This window comes from Urocitellus parryii, chromosome 2, assembly GCF_045843805.1.
Source record: "Urocitellus parryii isolate mUroPar1 chromosome 2, mUroPar1.hap1, whole genome shotgun sequence".
Lineage (NCBI taxonomy): Eukaryota > Metazoa > Chordata > Mammalia > Rodentia > Sciuridae > Urocitellus > Urocitellus parryii.
The window spans coordinates 128637488-128664316 of NC_135532.1; the positions used below are offsets into that span (position 1 = coordinate 128637488).

At 39.3% G+C, this 26829-nt stretch overlaps 1 protein-coding gene across 3 annotated transcripts in view; it reads right to left on the reverse strand.

Moving 5' to 3' along the window:
- Golim4 (golgi integral membrane protein 4) overlaps positions 1 to 26829 on the reverse strand; it is a 78797-nt gene that overhangs the window by 28718 nt on the left and 23250 nt on the right. For all 3 annotated transcript variants that reach the window (XM_026403657.2, XM_026403656.2, XM_026403654.2), the window contains exons 2-5: positions 8843 to 8917; positions 7527 to 7576; positions 5878 to 5931; positions 3803 to 3953 (exon numbers count right to left, since the gene is read on the reverse strand). In XM_026403657.2, the coding sequence (XP_026259442.1) occupies positions 3803 to 3953; positions 5878 to 5931; positions 7527 to 7576; positions 8843 to 8917 (330 nt within the window). The remainder of the gene's footprint in view (positions 1 to 3802; positions 3954 to 5877; positions 5932 to 7526; positions 7577 to 8842; positions 8918 to 26829) is intronic.

Consider the following 26829-nt stretch of genomic DNA (forward strand, 5'->3'; position numbering starts at 1 on the left):
CTTACCATTGAATTCTTAATTAATCCAAGCTCAACTTCTAATAGCTATATGACAGTTATTTCTGTTTGTTTGTTGGTTTTCAGAGCAACCATGTAAGACTGTAGCAGTCAGAATGAAGTCTTCTTCTCCCAAGCACTACTGTTCAGGGAAAACTTTTCACTTAAAGATTCTAGATCCATCTCTTTTATCACCTTGGTGGATTTTCATCACTTCCTGTATCTGGGCATTGCAGATGAAGAACTGACAGTTGCTGAGCCAAATTCAACCCACAAATATCATCTGACCCCTGAAATGCTGGCCTGTATAGTATCTCTCACATCACCACCATTTCAAAATAAAGAAACTGATTCTGACAAAATCCAGCAACACGGGACCAATTCTCATGTTCAAAACACTGTGCAGAAACTGAGTGTTAGTATGGTGGCTATATAATCATTTTCCAATGAGAGAGGCTTTGGAGATGTAAAGTGGGTTCTATGATCACCTAGTTGGGACAGCAGGTATGAACCTGGACTGTCCTGGGGCAAACTGTCCCTAATAACAGCCATCTCCTTCATCCAAGGCTCTAACTCGCCAGGTATGCTTAGTACGGAAGGAAAGTATTAATCACCAGCTTTCATAAAGCTCTGATCATTTTTACTCCCTTACAGTCCTTTCCTGATCCGTGGACATTGGATTCGTGATTGGGTTTGGGGGAGAGATCAGGAATCAGGTGGGAAGTGTGGCTAGTAACTGGGTAGCACACCTACATGTAAAAATGGATTTTCTCAAGAGTAAATACCACTGGCAATCTAAGAGGACTCTATGATGTGTGCCATCGGATGGTGGCCTTCAGTCTAACACAACACACATTTGAAATACCAAAACTGTGCTAGTGTTTGAAGAAATTTCAGGCTATAAACTTAATGGTGGTGGCCCCTGGGCCTTTGCTGGGCTTCCCTAAGCTAGCTGTTTAACTAGAGCAGGCCTCTACGTCTTAATTTGTTGAATGAGGCTGAGCAACACACACACCTCAGCAGCTGTTACATTAAATGAGATCATCCACATGAAGAGGTTCACTTGGTTCCATGCTGGCGATGAGAATGATGATAATGAAGGGTAATTATCTTAGCTTTGTGCTACGGGCTCACCTTGCTAGGAGTCCCAAGTTCTCTCCTTGTATCACATCCAACTACCAGAGATTGCTTGGACTCTACAACTTAGTTGGCCACCACTGACCTGCACTGATCACAAGGTGCTTTAACTTACTGTCCTGTGGTTTTGTCAAGAGTCATAATCAAACAAAGGTGCTAGTGTGAACAGTGTCTGTGAAAGTGTCAAAGTCACTGTCCACACTCGGTTGTTTCAGGTCTCCAGAAAAGTTTCTTTTAAAATTGGTATCAGAAGTACTGCTGTCTTTGTTCTCCTAACTCACCGGTATGTTCTCTTTCTGATGACTGAACCCCCAATACTTACTGTATTTCCCCTTTTGTCCTGGGTGCCAGGAAGTTCAGATCAGATTATGAGGTTCAGTTCTCAGAACCCACCTACGTGTCCTACTATTTTCCCCAGTTCTGCTTTCTGCTCTGTGTAAGTGTTATGGTTTAGATGAAGTGTCCCCCAAAAGCTCATGTGTGAGACAATGCAAGAGAGTTGAGAGGTAAAATGACTGGGTTATGAAAGCCATAACCTAACCAGTGCATTAATCCACTGACAGGAACTAACTGGGTGGAGATGGTAGGAAGGCAGGGTGTGGCTAGAGGAGGTGGGTTACTGGGGGTACATGCCTTTGGGGTTCATATTTTGTCCATGGTGAGGAAAGCTCTCTCAGTCTCTCCACTTCCTGGTGTCATGTCCTAAGTCACTATCCTCCACCACATTCCTCTGCCATGATGTCCTTCCTCATCTCAGGACCAGAGCAGTGGAGTCAGCTGTCTACATATTGAGACCTCTGAAATCATGACCCCAAATAGACTTTTCCTCTTCTAAAATTGTTCTTGACAGGTATTTTGGTCATAGTGACAAAAAGCACAACTAAAACAATAATAAAGTTAAGAAATTCAGTAGTTTAGACAAAGGGGAATGAAGGGAAGGGAGGGGTTGGGAATAGGAAAGGGTTAAGGTGGTTAAACAAGAAAGACTAAACACTGGAAGCATCTACAAAAGGTGGCATAAAGGAAATGAATCTGACATAATTTTCCTATGAACATATATTACTATACCACAGTGAATCTCCACATCATGTACATCCACAAGACAGGGATCCTAATTAGAATAAGATATACTCCATGTTTGTATAAATATGTCAAAGTAGACTGTCAAGTATAACTAAAAAGAATTTTAAGAGTAAGGGGTAAAAAGACCTAAAAAAAAAAAAAAAAAAAAAACCTGTCTTTCAGTGTTATTGCTGAAGTTGAATGTACCGAAGTATAAATCAGGCCTCCAGAAAATTTTATTTCTCATTTCTTATTGGATCTACGTATTATCCATATATTTTAATGAATTTACATAAGTTAGCAAACACTAAACAGTGTATCCACAAGCTAATATCTCTTGCCCCTCCACACAAAGCTGTGACTTTCCCAGACACTAGAATCCTCTGGTTTTCTCTTCTTTTATGCCACCTTTTGTAATGCTTCCAGTGTTTAGTCTTTCTTGTTTTCCGTATCCAATAATCCCTCACCACCTGCCCACTATGATAGACATGCCAAGGACACATTCACTGTCTTGGGTACCACCTGCTAACACTGGCCCAACTAGCAAGAACACCTTAACCCTTCCTATGATTGCCTCAGTCATAGCTTACCTATTTCTACAGGGCTTTTGTTATAGCTTGTTCTTTTTTTTGGCGGGGGGGAGGGAGGGATATTTATAGACAAAATAAAAGTATAGAGAGGCCATATGTGCCCATCACCCAGCTTTCCTCCATGAATCTTAGTAAATGTGGCCTACTTCTCACACATGAGCTTTTGGGGGATACTTCTTCTAAAACCATACCACTTGTTTGCATAGTACAAATGATTATAGCCTTATTCAGATTTCACAACTGGTTTTGCATGTACCAAGTATCTTTTAAAACCACTCACACTCCAAACTTACTTAGCGCTAAGGCATTGGACTGCAGAATGCCCTTGTTTCCTGAACTCATTCATACTCAAAAAAGTAATGCCTTTTTTTTCCCTATTACTATGCCCCTGGTGTTAGTGAAGTGAATGCGCTGTCTGCTGAGCACTATTCTACCTGCTCACACCATACCCTACTAGGTGGATACATTTATGGTCATCCTTATTTAACAGATAAGGACAATGAAGTCTTTGGTGATAACACAACTTGCCCATTATCACATTAGTCTTTGAAAAAGCCCAGGTTCACAGCAGTCTGCAACTAGAGACTGAATTTTTTGTAGCTCCTCTCAGTTGTCAACCAGAGGTCTCCCTGCAAACCCTGGGGAGTTTTGGAACTGTATGGAGCAATTTTTGATCATGACAGTAACTAAGGAACACAGAAGACATGTAGCAGGTAGGGAATCTAAGATACTAAATGTTTCAAAACACACATTCAGAGAACTGTCTTGCCCAAATTGGCCATATGCCCCACTGAAATAGAATAGAATAGGCTGAGCCATTTATTTTGCTTCCCTGTACAAATCCATTAAGATAAATACGAAAAGTTACAAAGAAGCAAGTAGCTGGTAAAGGTAAACAAGATACATGGAAATCAATCACCACATAAAAACAAACAAGATGAAAATGTATTATTCTACAGAAACATTCACATGACTACTTATTTACATATCATCTGGATAATTTGATTTTCAAAATACCTTTTAGCTTAGAAAGTTCTTGTTCCTTTTCTTCCTGAAGTTGCAAATATTTCTGCTTGTGGTCATTGAATGTTCTGCTGAAGTCTTCTCCTTGTTTACGATGTTCCTCTTCCAAGTCACTGTGCTGTTTCTTTAGCTCCTCATGTTGACTCTGCAAGACAAAAACTTGAGCAGAGATATACATTCTCTAAATCATATAACACCCTTTTTTCTTTTCTTTCTTTTTTTTATCGTGGTACTGGGGACTGAACCTGGGACACCTGAACACGATGGAGATACATCCCCTTCCCTTTTTAAGACAGGGTCTTGCTACATTGCCCAGGCTGGTCTTGAACTTGTGATCCTCCCCAGTCCCTGGAATTACAGGCATGCACAACCACACCTAGCTTAACAACCCATTTCCTGATTTTTTCTTGAATGAAGTAAGAACAAATACAGACATTGGCTTTGTTTTCCTCAGCTTGGTGATCCTTTGTGCAGCAATCTCCCATTTCCTCCATATTTCAAATGAATAGTTTAGATCAAGGCCAAAAATAATTTTTCCCTTAATTTTTAGCATCATTGGAAAAAAACAAGAAATTAGCATGATAGATGGAAAAGGGAGGGATTTAGAGAAAGTCTGAGGGACTCAAATTACTGTGGAAATGAGATAAAGCTAATTACCCTCCACAAATATTATAACTTTCTTCTTTTCAATCTGTTAGTTTCCCAGCAACACCCTCAGTGTTCATGGAGGATTGGATCCAGGACACCCCTTGGATGGCAAAAGCCACAGACACTCAAGTCTCTTAATTGCACAGTATTTGTATATAACTTCTGCAGAGTCCTCCCACCCCATATTTTAAATCATCTCTAGATTGCTTATTATACTTAATACAAGGTAAATGCTATTTAAATCACTACTATATTGTAAAGGGAATAATGCTAAGGAAAGCAGTTGTATGTGTTCATTACAGATTCAATTTTCCCCAAATATTCCAGAAACATGCAGGCTGGTTAAATACATGGATGCAGAACCCACAGATACACCGGGCCAAATTTCTCTTCTTTGGTTTTCAGCCTTTCAAGTAAATCAGTTTAATAAAGAGAAAAAATAAACAAATCAGACTCTTTTCCTTTTTCAGGAGGTAATAAGTCAATTATTTCTAGAACTGATTTCTATTTACCTTATTTTTATTATAACCCAATATGAAATCATAGTTCAGTTAAATGCCACAGCCTCCAAATGATTATTGAGAAATGACAGTCAACTTTAAGTTGTGTACTGCACTCATGATAATGGGAAAGGTTCTGGTTTCAATAAAAAGCCTGTGCCCTACTGATATGGGGAAAAGAAAACACAAAACAAAGAGCTGGCGGGACGGAGTGGATGGCAGGATTTGCACACGCCCTGTGGAATGACGTGATGCTCATCTCTTCTAGCTTGACAGAAACAATGAGGTTTTTCCTTTGGTCTTCCTGACCCACAGTAATGAGTTTTACCCGAGGACCAAGGAAGGAGAATGTTTAAATAATAAACTGTGTTCCTGTGGTAGGTAAAAGTACATTTATTAAATATTGGTAGCACGAAGGAAGCATTTTTAAGAGTTCTACAGTCTCCAGTCTGTCTTAGATAAAAGAAAATGCCTGAGGAAAATCACTGAGAAAGTAAATAAACAATTTTAACAATAAAAGCAGCAAAATAGGACTGGAGTTGTGGCTCAGTGGTACAGTGCTTGCCTCGCATGCGTGAGGCACTGGGTTCGATCCTCAGCACCTTGTAAAAATAAATAAATAAAATAAAGGTTGTGTCCATCTACAACTAAAAAAAATATTTTAAAAAACCCAGCAAAATAGGAAATGAGGGGCCCAAAGAGCCTGTTGTAAAAGAAATCAGGTGGTCCATCAAATATGTTCTTCGTGAATAGTATGTTGGGATACTACAACTATTATGTAATTTTTAACTGAATATGGCTTTAACATACTATAACACAACCAACTCTCTGTAAACTTTCTTTAATCACTTTAAAGATCATTAGTCCAAATATTAACTAATCCTTTCATTTATTCATGAAGAACAACTTTAAATTACTCACTTTCAACATCTGATGTTGGACATTCAATGCACTGTATCTGCTATTGGAATCTTGCTGTAAATTGGGAAAAAAAAAAGTCAACAAAAGGAAACTAATCTGGTTCTCTTGCTAAAGACAGCTTCAAGGTTCTAATAAAAGATTTTCATTTATTTCACATGTATAAGATAAAATGAATTCTATGCTTGAAACTGGATGTCTCTAGGGCTACCTCTCTATTTAATAGCAGAAATAAAATTTTTATATTCTCATAGGTTTGCTAGATTTTAGAGAAGAAAATGTGGGACATTGAATCATAAAATGAAAGGATGGCAGGGCCCTTAAAGAGATAATTGAGCTCTGCCTCTCATAGTCTGAAGAACCAAGCAAGGCCCAGACACAGGGAGGAACTGGTGAGACACATGATCACAGCACATGGCTAATACCTTGCCCTGGGTGCTCCAGGCAAGGGGGGAAAGGGGACATGTCAACTGCACCCCAGTTGTCACAAGCTCAGCACGACTTAAGGGAGGGAAGAGAACAGATAGGTTCCTTCTCTCATTTTTGGTGGGTAAGAGACTCAGCATAGATGGATTTTACCACAGAATGGGAAATGGAGATAGGCCAAGGACCAGGCCCAGGGCAAATGCTTCATTAAGCAGCAGAGCCAGGGCCAGAACCTGAGCTTAAGCCTGTGGCTCATCTGCATGTTCTGGTCCATGTTTCAGGGGTGCAGATCTGGGGTCCAGTGGAGCATCTGCATGTAGGGGCCTCACACACTGCCACTATCTGGGCAGCCACATCTAGTCAGTATACAAAAGACACCTGGAATGTTCCCTCCCTTCGCTATTATGATTTACCTACACCCAACACACCCCTGCTTTTCTCCATCACCAACACAAGTATATTTTTAAGTCTGTTTTTTCTTATGCTCACAACTTCTAAAATAAGCTACATTTTTGCTTTATCGTTTTATTTCACTGCCTTATGACTTTAACTTATAAAGAAAATCACATTACAAAATGTAGAATAGATTGAATGCACATGGTTTTGGCTAAGGCTTTAAAATCAAGTAAGAATTGAAAGCTGAAGGTCTCCTAGGCAATTCAAAGAACTGACTTTTCTCAGTTTTAATACCCCCAAACACTAGCATTTTATTCAACTAAGGCTTGAATATTTTTCTAGGAGTAAGAGAATGACTTGCTTTTTTCTAGTAAATTTGGACTTAACAAACATTTTTAAATGCCAATATCATTCCTTCCTTCCTTTATTCATTGCACAATTGTGTTTAAATGCCAACTCTAGGCCAGGTCTTGTGTTAAGATTACACTTGCAAAACCTAAGCAAAGCATGACATCCTATAACAAGAAATTCAATAAACAAATGAGTGAATAAAAATAATCTTCTCTGTATTGTTAAACATTGAAGCTATTCTCAGTTTACCACTATCATCAATAATGTGATAAGTAAAGGTAGATTTTAAAAAAATGTATTTTAAGAACTTCCTCTTAGAGCTTTTTGGATAGCAAACAAAAAAAAAAATTCTGTCAGTCCTACAATCCTAGTGATCAACAGAATGAAATATTTTGCAATTGTATTTCTCTTTCCTTCAAGTTTCATGAAAACAAATTAAGGGGAGAAAAAACAAAAGCAAACAAACAAAAAACACTTACCCTTCCTTTATTTAGTGTTTCTTGTGCTTCTAATTTATAAACAAGGAAATCTAGGAGACAAAATGGAGAAAATAGAGTATAAGCTCATTCACTGTGGAACTGTAAAACATCTAGAAGAATAAAGGCAAACTACTCAGACTTGCAAAAAAAAAATTTAGGTTTAAATCAATCTACTTGATGATTTATATGCTTTATACTACCTCTGAATGCTTTAGAAAATTTTGAAGAAAACATTACAGTCTTCTTCCTTACCTTGTAGTTGTAAATTCTGCATCAACAAAATTCACATTAAAACCAATTGATTAAAAGTGCACTTAGAATCTCTCTGTGGTTAATTTGTTCTGAAATTGAGGGGGGAAATACTTGCACATCTGAAGACAAGGGTGATTTATGGCTATCCACTAGATGGCATACTAAAATTCTTCAGGCCCTAAAAAGAGAAATCAAGCCATCCAAGCCATCTTTAGTGCTCTGAAAACTTTATTATCCACTAGATGGCTCTATAAAATCACTCTGCATTTGAAGACAAGAAGACTCACATCCTCTCAGAGCACTGTAATGATGTTAACTTCTGTTCTTCACACAGGCCCAACTGAAAGGTCAGCCAAGCTCCCAACCAATATAAACCTCCCCACTCACCTTTCTACCCTACCAAGGGTTCAGGCAGAATACTGACTCTGTTTTCAAGATTTATCACAAAACATGAATAACTAAAAATAAGACTGTACTTTAACTTCAAATCATGAGCTGGATGAGGGTTGTGCATTATAGGAAAATCCTAACAAAAATCAACAGCATTGCCTAAAACCTGCATACAACGTTACTTTTTCAAACCGAACCAATCAGCTGTGCCAATAAAGGGTTTCAGGGATTAAAAAGAAATATTTAATTCAAAAGACAGCAGACAGTGTGATCTATTCATTGTATTATACATGGGTATCTATATGTCTCTCAAAAGTGTCATCTACTGAATAGGGCTTGCTATCTCCCACCATCTGGGACAGAAGTTCCAGATGTTGATAATATATATATATGTAACATTCAGATAAAAAGTCATTTACTTCTGAAATAATACACATAACCAATATATAAATTACCTTCAGGTGGTACAAACAAAAGATTCCAAATGTAATCTCAAGCAGGAATAGCTGCACAATGCTTAGCATATCTCTTTCTCTGACTATCTAGAACACTGATTTCAAGTTGATTTGAAAAATATTTCAGCCAAAAAATAAATAAATAAAAGTCATAATCAAGCCCATGATGCTTTAAAATTGTACAAAAAGTACAGAAGACACATGGCACAATTTACTTACCCTCCTTTGCTTTCTTATGTTCAAGTCTTTCCTTTTGCAAGGATTTCTCTAATCTTGATCTATGTTCGTACACAACTGTAAAGAGAAGAGTTAAAAGTTTTTCTTCAAAGAATTAGAAATTCTACCATAATAATGACATCTGTTCAAAACAGGAAGAAAGCAGTGTAGGGCCCTTACACAATTATAATAAAAACAAATGCATTATACGTTCTATTTTCTTGATAAGGGATAAACATATTAAGATACATAATTATTGGCTGACTCCCAGACAGTGTCCCCTTTTCTAAAGTAAATACTCTGATACATCTGCTTTCTTTGCCAGAAACTGTTTCTTCCCCTGTCTTCAAATGCAGGTTATCTCTGTGAGGTTCACTATCTCTTTCTGGCCAACAATGTCCACCTTCTTACCCTCAACCACCACCTGCAGATCAGCTGTCCCCACATTTTTATTTCCTGCTCTCACCTGTGTTAGCCACTATATTTCCACCCAGATCTCTCCTCAGTACTACAAAACCAACATGATCTTCATCTGAGCAAAGACTGCCTGGACCAACCTTGTCAGGAAACCTTGGCAGCACACCACTGGGATGAAAGAGAAGGTGCAATCCCACCCTGGCCTAAGTCAAGGCAAACGGGTAAGAGAAGCACAGAGCTGGAGGGGGGAGAGACTCTCCAAAGAATCCATAAAAGAGCCCACAAAAGAATGAGGCAAGTCTACCAGCTGCCAAGGCCCAAAGAAGTCAATGGCAACAGATGTCAGTTCTGTAAGACCCTCTGTCCTCCCCGCCCACCCATCTACTCTGCAGAGGCCAGGGATGCTGGTGAGCACAGGCAGTGTGTTGGGGGAACCAGGGAGAAACTGAACCCAGCTCTCTTCCCTGCTGCAGGATTCATACCTGCAGGAAGTAGAAGCTGCGAGAGAGAGAGAGAAAAGCCCAACTTTGAATGAACCAAGTGTTTTTAATGACATGGGACCAGACAGAAAAACTGCCAAACGGACACTGTGTGGGTATAAGCCACTGAATGTTATGTTTTGTTTTTCCAAATCTGAGAAAAAGCAGAAGAAGCAGCTAAGTCTGTCTTAGGCTTCACCCATGAACAGAAAACTTGGCGGCCTGAGTGCCTGGAACAGGCAATGAGGGGACACGGGGAGAGGATGGATTACATTTCTGATGTACCCTTTGGATCCTGTTTGTTCAGCCTTGTGTAAGTATGATCTCATCCCCTGGCATGTGAGGCCAAACCCAGTTACTCCATTGTTTTACCAGACCCGAGCTCCATGGCATTCCATGATTTCACCATCAATCACCAGCTGACAGGTATGATACACACAACTTCCCCAATGCTACCGGCTGCTGCCAAAGTCATCATGGTCCCAGCAATTCGCCTCCCCAGCCCTACTATCCGCTTGTGCTGCTAAAGGGATTCTCCTGCCCTTTTCCCTCGATCTCAGCTGCCATTTTCCAGCAACTGCCACTCTTTTTCCACCACAGCCACCATCTCCTGGATCCTCCACCTTCTCCCACACTACATCTCGTCCTGTCATCCCACATAAGCCTCCCTTTCCTGGGATTCCACATGCAGCTGTCACAGACCCTGTGCCTTCTAGCACCCCTGCTAACATCTCTGCCAAAACACCTGGGACTCCTGTGACCACACAAACTGACCTGATGCAGTCCCCTGATGGCATGGATCCTCAGTCAATCACCAAAATAAGCCCTGCCCCATTTCCGTCCTTTACCAGGCTGCCTATTTGATTCACAAGACATCCTTTTCCCTCATTATTACTACAAAGGGATTCAATACAACCCCACATGTATGGGTCCCTACCTGGACTAAAATTCCAGTGTTGGGAAACTACATTTTTTCAAACATTTATATGTGTGGGTTAATTCCAAAAGCCTGTTGAAATCAAAAGATTTCCTGGATCACTACTAATATCCTCATCTTGAATGATTTGGTGGATAAACAGACAAAGGACAAAGATTAACACTATATAGGTTCAGTAAGCCAAGCCCTAAACTGTGCGCTCATTCCATGACAGGGAACATAAGGGGAATTAAATACTAAATTAAAATACTATCATGATACAACAAAGGCAAGAATAGGGTGTTACAGAAACACCTAAGCTGCCCTTCTGGGCACAAAAACACGGTATCTCTCCTAATCCACTGGCCAAAAGTCTTATGGTCTGGGTAGAAGGCTGTAGGAACATAAGCATGAAGGTGAAAAGGGAATCTGAAGCCAAGCACTGAGGCACCCCCATGTAAGTCCAGCTACTGGGAGGCTGAGGCAGGAATGTCAGAAGTTCAAGACCAACCCAGGCAACTTAGCAAGACCTTATCTCAAAATAAATAAAAAGGGCTGGGGATGTTGCTCAGTGGTAGAGCATTTGCCTAGTATGTGCCAGGACCTGAGTTCTAGCCCTAGTTCTGGAAACAAAAAAAAGGAAACAAAAGAGAATCTGGGTATAGTAGGTGACATTACAGACTGGACTTCAGCAAGCATGTGCTTCATTTTTAAAGGAAGGAACAGGCAAGATCTTGCTGAAACCGTTGAAGCAGAGGCAGTGAGTCCTAAGTCTAGGGGCTTCTGAATGGGGGTCACCCATTAAGGGGGAAACAGCCCCAGCACAGCAACACCATGATGATGGTGATGATGATAAAGAGCAGGACAGTCAAGAGGCATATGCAAGGGCTGGGGTGCTCATCACCCACCCCCAGCAACCTCGGGTTCTAAATGTTAAATATTATTATGAAAAGCTAAGGATAGAGAAAAAAACTGAATTTAAAATCTGGTGAAGTTATTTACTTAGTAAAATAAGGCAGCAATCACTATCAAGTCACTTGCAAAGTGTGGTTCCAGGGAATCAGGTAGTGATGATTTTTGACTGAGGAAGCAGACAACTCATCAGTGTGATTTCATTGTCAAAGAGAATAGAGTCCACCAGATTGGATCAAGCAGAGAGGGAGCACGGGGGATCCAGGTGGAGTGTGCTGCAAAGAGGTAGGAGATGGTGTTTCAGTCTGTATTCTCTTCCCTGGAATTCAGTCAAAAAGATAATGTGCAACCTAGGTCCGAAGGACCCATTTATCAAGCTGAACCATACAACTGTCTCTGACAGTCTCATTCTCAATGGGAATTTACACATTCGACATATTAGCAGCAGTATGTCTGGAGAGCCAGGAGACCCTAGGATACTTACTTAAAAACTGTCATAAATAACTCACATAAAGCCTGTGCAATGCCCCCCACCCCCCATGGAGGCGTGTTTGTGCACTCTGGTAAAGATTCAAAGATCCGGGGAAATCTGAAACACATGCATGACTACACAGTCACATCACTAATTATAAGGTCTAAGGCCAGACAAATATGATTTTGCAAATATGGTAGGAAAAAAAAAGATGTGGTAAACAGGAATGAAGAATATATGAAGAAACCATGAGGTAATTGCACTATTAATAATGTCTCCCTCAGAACTGGCCAAGCCATTATTTCAGCAGCAGCTTCTGGTCCTGATGTAATATAACTTAAGAAGTCAGACTTGGCTTGAGGGTTGGAGGATATCACAATGCAGGAAGAGGAAAGAGCAGAGCAGCAAAGAGTGATGGAAATGTGGAGACACACTGTTCTTCATCACTCTCAGGAGAAAGAGAAATAGAAAAAGAAGCCTTAAACTATAAGCTGAGGAAGGCACATTAGGTAAAGGGCAGCAGAGTGGAAACCAACCCCAGGTTAAAAAGTCTAGAAAGAAGGGGGAAGAGGAGCACAGAGGGGAGAGGAAGGTGGTAATGTAATGGCTAAGAGCACAGACCTGTGCCTGAGTTCAAATCCCAGATTCATTTTTTATGGGGTGAGCTGCCGAATTTCTTAGCATCCGAGTTTCCTTTTAGGGTCTTTAGGGATAATAACATTACCTGTTTCTTCAAATGCATACCACAGTTAAATAAGTAAATATGCAGGAAGTCCTCAACTTCTGATTCTTTGACCTCAAAATGGTACAAAGCAATATACACTTAGTGCAGAGAGTACTTTGCATTTTTATTTATACAGTGACTGGTGATAGGTGACTGAACATTCTCTTGCAATGTTGGGCAGAGTTGGAAAGTGGCAGCTCAGCCAGCCAAGTGACTGAACAGCCCACACTCTGCAGTGTACCCTGCTGCCAATTTATGATGCTCAGAAGGTTAGCTGTATGAAACGCATTTTCAACTTATAATACTTTCAATTTATTAGTTTATCAGGACATAACCCTATCATACATGGGGGAACACTCATATATTAAGTGCTCAGAACATTGCCTGACACACAGTGAACAATATAAAATGCTGAAGTTTTTTTAACCAATCTATTGGCTTAAAAGTGCAAGAGGAGGCAGGTCACAATGGTACTCTGGAGGCTGGGGCAGGACAATTGCAAGTTTGAGGCCAGCCTCAGCAACTCAGCAAGGCCCTCAGCAACCCAAACCCTGTCTCAAAATTAAAAAAAAAAAAGGGATGGGGATGTAACTCAATGGTAGGGGTCCCCTGGGTTAAATCTTGGGTACCAAAAAAAAAAAAAAAAAAGAAAAGAAAAAAATGTACAAGAGAAGGAATCAAATGATCTTTCATAAGTCCTTCCCATCTTATATTTAAAGTTTAATAAAAAACAAAGAACACAAATATATTACCAAATATACACTGACTTGAATGGCAATAATATGGTTCTGTTTTCTTTTACTTACAAAAATTCCCCTGTAAACAGAGAAGCAAATAAACATCCCCATAGCTCATTAACCCTGTAAGCCTTTTTTTTTTAAATAAAAACTGGAGAGTAAACCATACCAAATAGAATCTTTGTGTCCTTATAGTACTTCCAGAAAATTTCACTATTTAAACACATACGCTCACACGCATACCCTTAATTTCTTTTACTAACATTTTTCAGGCTTTTAGAGTGGCAATTTATCTAGCTAGGTTTACTGTTGCTCTTAGAAGGAGGATTGCTAATCAATCCTTGTCACCGATCTCTGTTTTTCTATTTATACTATGGAGTCAAGGGCATCAGTCAAGATGAACTAATGCTGCTAGATACTCTACGATAAAAAAAAATGGTATATAATGAGTATTCTCACAGCACCGAACGAGCCTAAGGAAAAATAAGTATAAAAACAATGGCTCAATCTCAGTGTTCAAGTTATTTAATGCAAAGTTAGACTGCAACAGGAATAGGATCTGAAACACAAGCATTCATAAGAAAAATATGAAAATCCATAATACTCATTTCCTCCCCTGCTTACTGAAAAATGAATATAATTTTTTCCATGCAGTGAAGAATGGAAAGAGGTTTTATTTCCTCTTAAAAAACACTCAGGAGTTTTAAAAACATGCCAGCTTCCTGCAGCAATTTTCCATTTTAGCTCTGACTTCCATCTGAAAGCCACAAAAGAAATTAGCTGTATATATTCACTTGCGGGCAAAATAGGTATTTATGCCCAGTTCAGAGCAAAGTGCTCCAATTCAGAATTAGAAAATGACATTCCAAAATTAGGCAGAAATCACTGCTAAGTCCCTTAACACCTGAAGCCAAGGGACCACAATGTTTCTGTGGCGGCAGTGACAACCCATGGAACTTTGCTTTCAGTTCAGACTATAATCTGATGTTTTTATCTTTACAAAGCAAACAAGTGACCCAGGCTTGGCATCAAAGTCACATCAAGATCTGGAAGCAACTTTATCATCTCTGTGTGATCAAAGTTTAAACAAACCCATCTGTGCTTTGGAGAACTCTGGCTGAGGAAAGTACCAGAGCAAGAAGGACGACCCCTCCCTCCCAAACTAAAAAGAAAAAAAATTAAAAAGGCACATAAAGGAAATCAATACACACAGTTCCCAGAACCCAACAATTTTAGGTTTTGGAGGTTTATGAGGCCTAAAGGCCTAGATATTTGTTATAGTCTTTAAGAAAAACTTTGGGTTATGGTTCTGGTAGCCGGAAGTAGGGTGGAAGCCAGGCACGGGCCCACCCCTCCTCCACAGAACAGTGTGCTGGTGTTTCAACATGAAGACAACACAACAGATACATTTTTTCCAACTATCTTTTCTTCCTTTCATAATTTTACTTCAAGTCTAAGAAAGAAGACAGGAGATCGCCTTCGAAAAAAATAAAACAAATAAATAAAAGAAAAAAGGAAGCAGACAAGTATTGCCATTTCAAGGCTCATACTAGGTTCTTCCTGCAGCCCCCAGTGGTAGGGAAGAAAGGGGATCCTAAGGCATAGCCTTCTCTGCACCCTGTTCATGGCTCACTGTGGTCCTTCACAGATGACTCCAAACTTTATTAAGTCCAGCTTTTACTTCTCACTCAGTCCAGTCTCACAATGCTATACCTTGGATCTGGAATGTACCCTAAAGGTTATGTGAAAGGCTTAGTTCCCAGGGTGGTGCTACTTGGAGGTGGAACCACTAGAAGGCAAGGCCTACCAAGAGCTTCTCAGGTCATTGGCGGTAAGCCTTCAAAGAAGATTTTGGGACCCCACCCACCATCCTTTTCCTCTTTTTCTGCTGTTCTCTGTCTCATGATGTAAGCAATTTTCTTCTGCCATGCACTGCCACCACAATGGCTGTCACATACCCAGAGAAATGGAACCAAAGAATGGATTATGAATGGGAACCTCCAAGACTGTGTACCGAAATAAACCTTACCTCAAGTACTTTGTTGTAGTGACAGAAAGTTAAGTGACACACACAACCTTTCCAATCTCCTTCACAGTTTATAGCTGAATTCAATTATTAACAACACTACATGTTCTAGGCCAGGATGGGGCAACCCCTCCCAATTCATATGCTGAGTGAAACCAAAAGCCTTCACAAGGCTTTACCCACTGTTCATCCTGTTCTGGCTCCACGGCCTCCTTACTCCCTGAACATGCCAATGTGCTATCACCTCAGCGGCCCATACTGCCTTTTTCTTGGGTTTCCACTGCATCTTCTCCAGGTATCTAAACGACTAGATTCCTCACTTCTGTCAAATTTTTACTAAAAAGACATCTTCCTGCTAAGGACCACCTCTCCAATATTGCAACCTGTCTCCCACCTTCAAAATTTCCAATCTCTTTTCCTACTTAATTTTTCTAACACTGATTACTATCTACTACATATTTTGTTGTATGCTTATCCCACTAGAACAAAAACTTGACTGGAACAAAAGCTTTTCATTTGCTCAATTTCATTTTGATATCCCTGGTGCACTACTAGGGATCACAGGCATTCTATAGATGTTGGGTGGATGAATGAATGAGAGAGAGAATAAGTGAACAAACTACCAGCCTTGTAGCCTGTGACTGGCTGATTCCTTTTTCTTCTCCTTTGTATGTCAGGTCCCCATTACTGCATCAGTCTCCATCCCTCAGTTCTTAATAGCTAATGCTATTCAATAATATTTATTCAATGAACAAATGTATTTTGAAGACTGTCTGTTCTTTCCTTCCTGTGTCTGCCATCCTTTATGCCCCAGCATTCCTAAACTGAATTCCTACACTGCCTGGCTCATTAGTACTCACACATCCCAGAGAACAGACAGATAACAAAATAGAGATTAAATATAAATTCATCTGTTGATGTATAGGCTCATAAGATTAGCATTACTTAAATCACAGCCCTGAAATATAGATGCTTTCAGAATGCTGAAAGGAAAAAAAAAAAAAAAAAGAACAGTCTGATTAGATACTTCTCTACTGCATGGCAATTGCAGTATTTTTTTTAACTGCACAATAAAGTTCCTATAATAGTTCACACAAATGTCTATTTTTAAGTTTGCTAATGCATACAGTCTATGAACTAGTTTAAGGGGAAATTTTAACCATGATTTGAATTGGTGCTTAACTGCCTCTTCTATTTTAAATAAAAATATACTTGGGCTTTTCCCCCATGCACTCTCTAATTGAGATTCGGATTTTTCCAGCAAGGGCTGTACTAGCTGACTTAGGATATATTTGTGTGCACTAGTTTTCTTTCTGGCATTCTTTCAAGTGTTAAGCCACTAATAATCATTCTGATTTTCAGACGCAATCTATTCACTCTGGGGAAAGGATTCTTCTCTCAACAGCACAGAGCTACTGTATTACAGCCCAACATGTTCCAGACACCCTGGGAAACACCAAGGTGTAGGAGTTACTCTTACAAAGGCTTACAATCAATCAATTTAAGTTGTCAGAAGAGGCTAAGACAGGTAAGACAGAAGATGATTATAGAGATCACCAAAGGTTAGGCAGGCTGGGACGAAGCAATGGTTGGCTGAGCCAGCACATTTTACTAACTGAATCTGTTAGAGTGCTGAGGGGAAAATATGCTCCTATCCCATGACAAAGCTTCACTCTAGAAAACAAAGCTATATTCTTAAAGACGTGCAGGACTGCATAGGTATATACAGGTTCGGAAGGCAGGGATACAGAGTAATAGCAACCAGTTATTCTAAGGTTAGATATTATCAATAAACCTGTGTGGCAGAGGTCAGATTTTATCTGAAGAGCCTATAGTATTTCAGGAACGAATGCAGGAGAGAAAGGAGAGGAAATGGAGAGGGGGAAGAGACAGAAGGAAGTTTCCTGGTCCCACAGACTGACACAAAGGTGTGTTAAGAATACCCTTAGGATGAGCTAAATATGCAAAGGCACACTATCTTTACAATGCATTTATGAATTTATGCATATACTCTTCAAAACTGATGTGCTTGAATAAAACAAAAAAGGACATTTAATTTTCATTAGTCATCTGATATTTCTCCCCCCATGGAAACCTACCTCTAAGAATACTTTAAGAAATGCTAGCAAGGAGGGAACATCCTAAAATTTAGTGCTCAAGTATCAACCCTTAAAATGATTTTTCTGTTGTATTGCAGAGAACACTCACATGCAGGTCAGAATGAACCTGGCTACCCCTGGCTTTTCCATCAAATCAATGCAGCAGTAAACAAGCATTCCCACCTTCATCGCCTTCATCACCTTCAATTTCAAGTTTTTACTTCAACATGTGAAAACGGGCAACATATCTTGGAAAAGGTTTTCATAAAATTCTGGCTTATAAAGAGATACTAATTAAAGTCTTTTATCTCTATTACATCCTGAATATTTCATTTAACAAATCAAATATTTAAGTGAGCACTCAGTATGTCCGGGCATTTAAAAAAAAAGCTGTTTTTGAGGAGTTTATATACTGACAGAGAGATACAGATGATAACTAATAAACAGCAAATAATATATAAGAATGTAATTGGTGCCACGGGTAGTGGGGGAGAAAAGAATATAAAAGAGACAGAAGGAGACGGGAGGTATGGAGAGGGTGAACCAGGTTTCATTTTTAAATAGATGGCAAGGGCAGGTCTCACTGAAGAGACATTTGAGCCAAACCTGAAAAAGTGAAGCAGCTGGTTTCACAGGCAGCGAGGAGACAAGTGCTCTAGGGAGAGGGAGCAGCCCACACAGAGGCCCTACAGCACCAGCATTCCTGGGATGTTCCAAGAGAAGCAGTGAGGTCGGTGGGATCAGTGTGCCTAGGGAAGAGCCACCTTCCAAAGCACAGGGTGAAGGAGGGGAAAGGGCAGGGATCTGTGGGTCTTGCAGGGCTTGTGATGACTTGGGCTTTGACTTGCAGAGAAATGGAGAACTCTTGCAGGGTCCTGAGCAGAAACGCAATGCTGACTTCACAGGGATCAGTTCGACTGAATGGGTCCAAGGTGCTAACAGGGAAAGTAATTAGGAGGGGCCCTCTACAAGGGTCCAGCCTGAGGAAAGGGCACAGCAAGACCAGCGGGGAGGTGGTGACAAGCTCGGGTTCTACACGGGTGCCGAAGAGCAGTCACTGAGCATTCTCAGCTGACATGGAGAAGGTGGCTGGTACCACAGGTTTGTGAGGAAGATCAGGAATAAGAATTTATTCATTATTCAGTGATGGACTCAGTCTGGAAACGTCAAGTTAGACTCCCAGAGAAACGATGACACTAGAGGAAGGACAGAAAAACCTAGACAGCGGAGAAAATGTGTACGAGCACCAAGACCAAAACAAAATTCTTCAGACCTTCCTGAAGATGAGTATAATCTGCAGTATCTGCTGAAATCATAAGCTCCTGGGCCTCAACCCAAATCAACTGCTTCCAAATTTCCAGAAAGAAGGCCCAGCAACCTGAGTCTTTAGCAAGTGTGCTGCACCCACTGCTGTGGACATTTACAGGGGAATTCTGCCAACACTGGAGTCAGCACAGAGTTTACCACAGAGCCGACAGGAAGGTGGGATACAGGCAAGGGCAGAACCAATGAGCTGGTGCTAAAGATGATTTAACTGGATCGGTGTGATTATAAAAAAAGAGCTCTAAGTGTGTGGAAGACAGAGAAGAGAATCTAAGAGAGAACACAGTTTCACAAAATAATTAGGAGGTTGCCACAATGCAAAAGATAAAATAAAAATAAGCCCAAAGGAAGGTTAAATTTCCTTTTGTCCAAATATAAGAAGATCTTCAGTTTTGCCAACATGCCAATGACACAATCTTGTAAAAATGTTGATTTTTTTTTCTAAATGGAATATACAAAACTTTAGGGAAGTGAAAAAAAAAGTGGGACAAAGAAGATGAACAGGCACATTTTAATAAATGTTTTTTAAAAGATATTTTAATGGCCATCAAATGTATGAAAGGTTCAATTAGTCATCAGAGAAATTCCGGCTGCAATCGCAGTGCCATACCACTATTTTCTCATCAAAACATAAAAGTGACAGAAAACAAACTGAGAGCAAGAACGTGCAGGAGGAAGCTCATGCTTTGCTGACGGATGTAAACTGCTCTCACCGTTACAGAAAACTGTTTACAAGTGTTTTTCAGACCTGCTGAGGGCACACCTTGACTCATAAATCCCACTCCCAGGCATCCACTCAACCGAACACTTGACATTGATTCACCAAAAGTCACATAGGAGAGTTTTAATAGCAGCAGTGTTTACAACAGTTCCCAACTGGAACCACCCCAAGTACCTATCACAGTATAATGAATCCGTTGAAGCTGTTCAAAACCTGAAACACCACCCAGCCAGGTGAACAAATGTACTGTAACCACCTAGATGAATCCCACCAACGAAACCTCAAGGAGAAAAGCCAGACAGCAGAGTGCGACTTACTCAAGGATTCTATTCATGAAAAGTTAGAAAACAAGCAAACCTCATCTATGGTGACAGAAGACAGGCTACTGTTTATGCTGTGCATGTGGCGGGGGCCCAGGCAATGATGGGAAGACAGCAAGAGGGAACATTTTGGGGCAGTGTGGTGTTTTGATTCTTGGTGTGAGCGCTGGCTATGCTGTCTGCCTTGTAAAAACTCACTCAGTTGTACGCTGCTGATTTATTACTTCTATGAATGTATGATTTGATAATTTGCCAAAAATTCAAGAGATTTATGATATAGCTACCTGTCTATATAAAGTCATGGCATTTGTTATTTTTAGTTAAATAAATAAAATTATCTGTGAAATGTAATATAAAACACATTTAGATATTTTTTAAATTCTTCATATGGCTAATATCTATGTACACATCAACTTAAGTCATTTTTTTCCTTCTTCTGACCATTTTCTAGAGCACACTTCTCAGTGCTTGAGATAAGGCATTTGGGCGATTTCTGCCTGATGCCGGCCCTGGAGACGTCATCCTAAGTCACAGGGATGATGCGATGAAAACCGGGATGATTGCCATTTCCATTTGTTCCATGGGGGCATATTCATGCTTTTTCTATCACCAGCTCCTGAATGTATTGATTTTGTTTTTTGTTTGCTTGTTGTTATAAAAAGCCTTGCTTACAAAGACATTTTGCATTTGCAATTGTGAGGACACAATCTTGGGAATAAATACCCACATTATTTTAAACAATACTGCAGTCTTTAAAAAAAGATTTTGTCAGGTGCCCTCCAGAAATATCTAACCACATTAAACAAGGTCATTTTGGACTAATGTGTCTTCCTCACACAGTGCTCTGCTGTTTGAAATAAAGCAGTGAAGAAAGCAGCCAGTAATAGCGGAGGCTTTGTACGATTCCAGTACGAGATGTCTTCTTTTTTGAGGGGGGATTTTGCAAAGAGAAAGGAAACTCACTTGTATGTGCACATATACAGTAATCACTGACAGAGGGAGGGGAATGAACAGGAGCAAAATATGTTTAGGGTACTGTTTCAAAACGCAAAAGTGACTGATTCAAAGTATACTACAAAAACAGATTCAAGGATGGGTGAAATGTGGACCAAAGATCAAGGAAGATGAAGAGAAAGTACATCGTTCGTTCCATTTTTAGATGTGTTTCATGTTGAATGGGGATATCAAGGTAGCACAGAGGAGCATGGACACTAATCTAAGTAATGTGCATGCTATTGGCAGCTGAAAGGCCACTATGAGGAAGGTCTATGATCCCCACCACTAACATGACTAAAACCCACATCGGACCCCCTGGAGTATATTCCTGTTTCCTCCACAGCCACCTTGAAACATCCTGGCATCCGATGTCGATGTCCATCACTACCAGCTGCTCAACTGCTTCTGTTTACCACTGAGGAATCTTAGAACTGAGTTATAAGAAACTATAAAAAAATCTTCACTGGGGAGACAAAGTTGACAGTGTATATCTAAAATCTGCTTCACCAGCTTGATTGGGATTCTCAGTGAAAATCCTGTAATCTCATTTCTGGCATCTTGAAGCTCTCCTTTAGGACAACAATCTAAAAATTTGCAGACTTCAAAAAAAAAATGTTTTAGGTTCACAACAAAATTGAAATAAAAGGTCAGAGATTTCCTTATGCCACCCTTCCCATTTCATTTTTTCCTTTTCTCATATTTGCTACAGAAAATGAATACTTTCCTGAGGGTTTAAAAACACATGTGGCCCTGAACATGGGTATCTTTTGCCCTAAGATACTGGGCACTGCTACATGAGGGGAAAGGGGTGGACACTTCATTATTTTCTTTATTTTTTAATATTTATTTTAGTTGTAGACAAATACAATATCTTCATTTTTTTTTAATATAGTACTGAAGATCAAACCCAGTGCCTCATGCGTGTGAGGCAAGCGCTTAATCACTGAGCTACAACCCCAGCCTTGGGGTGGGAATTTTAATCAGTAATCACTGCACAGTGTGTAAAAGAGTTACTCCTCCTCATTCTTTAGGAGAGGACACAGTATTTAAAGAAGATGTGGGTTTTAGGGTGGATAGTGGGAAACATTTGATGAGGGCGGGAGGATGTAGAAGGTTTTGTAATAAAAGCTTTACTGGTGGGCAGGTCTGTCCTGCATCATGTGAAGAGTCAACTGAGTTGGTAAAGGCAAGACCTCAGAGGCCTCCCTGGGCTGATGATATCCATCCTCTTCTCCCCTAGTACCTTTTAATCTATAGTCTTGGTTTTGTTTTGTTTTTTTTTTTTTTGGTACTGGGGATTGAACCCAGGGTCACTCACCCACTGAGCCACACCCCCAGTCCTATTTTGTATTTTATTTACAGACAGGGACTCACTGAGTTGCTTAGTGCCTCAGTTTTGCTGAGGCTGGCTTTGAACTCGCCATCCTCTTGTCTCAGCCTCCCAAGCCACTGGGATTATAGGTGTGTGCTACCGCACCCAGTAGTCCTTAGTCTCTTTAAAATGTTTTATGTGTACATCTGTCATTCCCACTGCATTGTGGGATTACTTATGAGAAAACTGACCTCTTTATAAACCTGTGTCCTAGCCTTGAGTCTGGTACAAGACCACTACATGCTATTCGTTAAACGACTGATTTTTGCAAACAAAAGAATAAATGCATCTAAGGCCGAACGTGATGTTACCACTGTAGTCTTTCTATCAAATGTTATTTCACAAAAAATACATGAATATAAATATTTACATGAAAAATGTAAATGGTTACATTTGATACAAGACTGCTAAGAGGCCAGTTTTAAGAAACTTTAATTTCAATACAGTTGATTTGTACCATTATAAGCACAGGAATTCACTGGAAACCTCTAAAGTTTTTATATGAAAGGTAGAAAATATATCTACATTTAACAAAGCATATTGAGAGTTTTGGAAACACAGTAAAAAAAAAAATCAATCAATAGCTAGGCTGTATGGAGAGGGAGAGAACCAGATGCTAAAAGCAAGAAAAAAATATTTGATATCAGGATTTTGATTAGACTTTGAATTTTTCTGTTCCACCCCATGCCATAATCAGAATTCAGATAAAATCTACTGAAAAATAACTTAAATGAGACTGGGATAAATTAGCTTGGGAGGAAAAAAAAGATAAAGGAAAAATAAACTGAAAAACAAACAGAAGCAGATAATGCCAAGAGATAACTTAATGAGGACTTTCAAGTAGTTTGAGGAAAATAATGCTAGCCAGAGCCAAGATTCCTCAGCAACTATCTGACTGACAAATCCGGTTCTGTCCCCTGAGTCAGAATCTTCACTTTTTGATTCCTCAGCAGTAGAATGAAGTAGCTGAAGAGCTGAGTCATCAAGATCCTACCCATGTGAAAATTCTGTGATTTTAAAGATGCACATTTATAGTAAAGGGAAAATGTACAGAGGGTCCTCGACTTCAACACATCCATACACTTGCAGTTGTTCAACTTCATAACTGTGTGGAAGTGTTGTGTGTTTAGCAGAAACCATACTTTGAATGTTTCATTTTGATTTTTTTCCTCAGGATAGAAATAAGCCGTACAATACTCTCTGGAGGCAGAGAGCTGAAGCACCCAGTCAGCCATGGGATCAGAGGAGAAGCAACTGGTCTTTAAGCGTGCTATTGTGCTAAGCCAGGATGGTGCATAGGTTAGGTGCACTCAATGCATTTCCAACTTGGCTGTGAATCAAGTCAATTTCAACTCATGGTGAGTTTACTGGGATACAACCCCACAGTGAGTCGAGAAGCATCTACAGTAGTATCCGCAATATATGATTCATTTCAAATTTGCTTTTGAATACTCTGAATGACTTAAATTTGAATAAGAAAGAAAAAGATTCAGTTTAGCAGAATGCTGGTAAAGGCTCTAATTTTTAAGGAAAAGGATTTTACAAAAGACGACTCTGTCACTTAAAATTTTCAATGACTTGAAAACTATTACATGTGAACTAAGACCCTATAACATGCTTAAGTTGTCCAAGAGAGGGGCATTCCTTTTCTATATGATTGACAAATGCAATCACATTATCTTATTCTGACATTGAATGAACAATAAAAGCAGCAGATGCACACAAACACAACTGCTCTGACTGCAAGAGGATCTAAAGTGTGAGGCTGCTTAGATTTCCCCCATTTTATGTATGAGTTTCTATTTAATCCTCCAGTAAAAACTTTTATGTGTCCTGGGAGATAACCAAGTATGTGTGGAGACCACCTTGGCTCAGGTAGGAGAATGTTAGGTTCCTCCACGGAATACGCAGGGCTCTGCACACATCTGCTTATGTGTTTCTGCAGGCCACCTGTCATGGTGAAATGGGCCAGGGGTTAGAAGCCCAGAAATTTGATTTAATTTTTAATCTGAAGAGTATTTAATGCCTCAGACTTCATTTAGCAAATGATTTACAAACAAGGCCTCTTCATTCTTTAACATTCTCTGGTTCTCCAATCTGGTTTAGTAGGCAAGGACATACAATCAGAATTATGAAATGACCTGGATAAATGTTTAAGATCTGAGAGCCTAAGAATGGTGTGTGTTCAAAAAGAACACTGTCCTAACAGAAAAGAGGACCCAGTGAGAATATAAAAAAAGAAAGAACACAAGGAACAACATCTTTTGAGCTGAAAGGCTAAAACTGGAGCTGATGGGCTTATGGCCCTTTTTCTTCTGCAAAGTATCTGAAAATGATTAAAATTGTTTTGACAGCTGCAAGTAATTTGGAGGTAGGTGAAAACAGGAAGTTCAAGCACAGAATAACCTCAGTAGTTCCAGATTGTACCAATTCAATAATCATTTTGGACATGAATAGCTGATATTCATTATTATACTACATATTCATTTTCAAGCAATAAGAGTTCAACTAATTATAATCATAGTACTTAAACCAAGACCCATTAGCATACTAGACATTTCACCTTCATGTTATTTTCCCATTGAAAAAATGTAAATTAGAATTTCTCAGGAAGAACAGTCATTCCATTAAATATCAGGGTTCTATCCTTTATCACCTTGTAGATAAACCTGTCACTAAGAGGTTAAATGGATTTGAGAATGAGTGTTTATATATTGAGGAAAAGAAGTCCTTTAAAATATACTTTAGTAGCAGTCATGATAAACGACGCTTTTATGGTCCTTTACAGGTTATATACCAAGAGGTTTTATATCCAATTTCTCTATAACCTGTGGGTGAACAAGTAAGGTACTAATTAGAAATCACTTCTGTCTAGTCATCAGGGATAGAGTGACCTTTCTTTCACCAATAGCTCATCTTTTGTGTACAGTACTGAAAAATGCATTTACTTAAAATGCATTACACATTTTGGTGATGTAGTATGGTCTGTAGTATGATCTTTCATTTTTCTGAATCCTGAAGAGTTACTTCATAAGAAAAGGAAAGGAAACTACTTAATATGGTAATTTTGTGTCATTCATGAATCTGTGAGAAAGAAAAGAGACTCTTATCTTCTAATTTACCTTCACATGTCCATGTAACATATGCTCCCCCTCAGATCTGCATGAATACAAGGAAATAAGAGAATTAGGGCAAATTTTAGTTAATATTCATGCTTCATTCTTTTTTTTTTTTTTTTTGTACCGGGATTGAACTCAGGAGCACTCAACCACTGACCCACATCCCAGCCCTATCTTGTATTTTATTTAGAAACAGGGTCTCACTAAGTTGCTTAATGCCTCACTTTTGCTGAGGCTGGCTTTGAACTTGCAATCCTCCTGTCTCAGCTTCCCTAGCCACTGGGATTACACGTGTGCACCCACTATGTCCAGCAATGCTTCATTCTTTCATCTTTGTTTACTAATACTAAGAAAATTTTTGGTTTGACATTCTAAAAGATCCACTAATAATCCATTCATGAGGGTTGAGACCTCATAGTCTAATCAATCATTCCCCCATGAATGGATTAATACTGATTATAAAAGAGTTTGAGGCTTTCAGTTCGATTTCTTCCTCTCACACTCTGGTAAGTTCTTTCTCACTCTCTCAACATTCTTGCCAGTCTGTCTTCCACCATGGGACAAAGCAGCAAAAGGGTCCACACTAGAAGTGAGCCCTTCAACCTGGAGTTCCCAGGTCCAGAACAGAAATGAATTTGTGTTCTTTACAAATTCTCCACTTTCATGAACCCTGTCATAGTAGCACAAAATATATGGAAGACACCTTCTGATTTGAAAGTAGTTGCTAAAATATTGACTGAACTCAGTAAATCACACTCGTCAAACGCACTGGAAAATATAACACAGACATTTGAAAAATAAAAAAGCCAAGACTTATATTTCCTGAAAGGCAAAAGAACAAATTCTACATTATCAATGTGCAGAGTATATGTGTGTGTGTGTGTGTGTGTGTGTGTAACATGTATGGGATAGAAATCAAGTATTTACAATATCCTTTTAAAAGTTTTGTGGCTCTGAAAAGAATATATATAAAATCTAACAAGAATAAATTATAAATTAATATTTTCTAGCCTGGTGTTTCTCTGGTTTTATAAAAAAATAATTTTATAGTTCTTTTAACTTCAGAACTCAGAAATAAAGGAAATTATGAGTTTAATTTCTCATTCTTTTTTTAAATTTTTTTTGTAGTTGTAGATGGACAGCATGCCTTTATTTTATTTATTTATTTTTATGTGGTGCTGAGAACTGAACCCAGTGCCTCACAAGTGGAAGGCAAGTGCTCTGCCACTGAGCCACAGTCCCAGCCCTAATTTCTCATTTAAAAAAAAAAAATATTTAGTTGTTAGTTGTAGTTGGACACAAATCTTTATTTATTTGTTTGTTTTTATGTGGTGCTGAGGATTGAACTCAGGGCCTT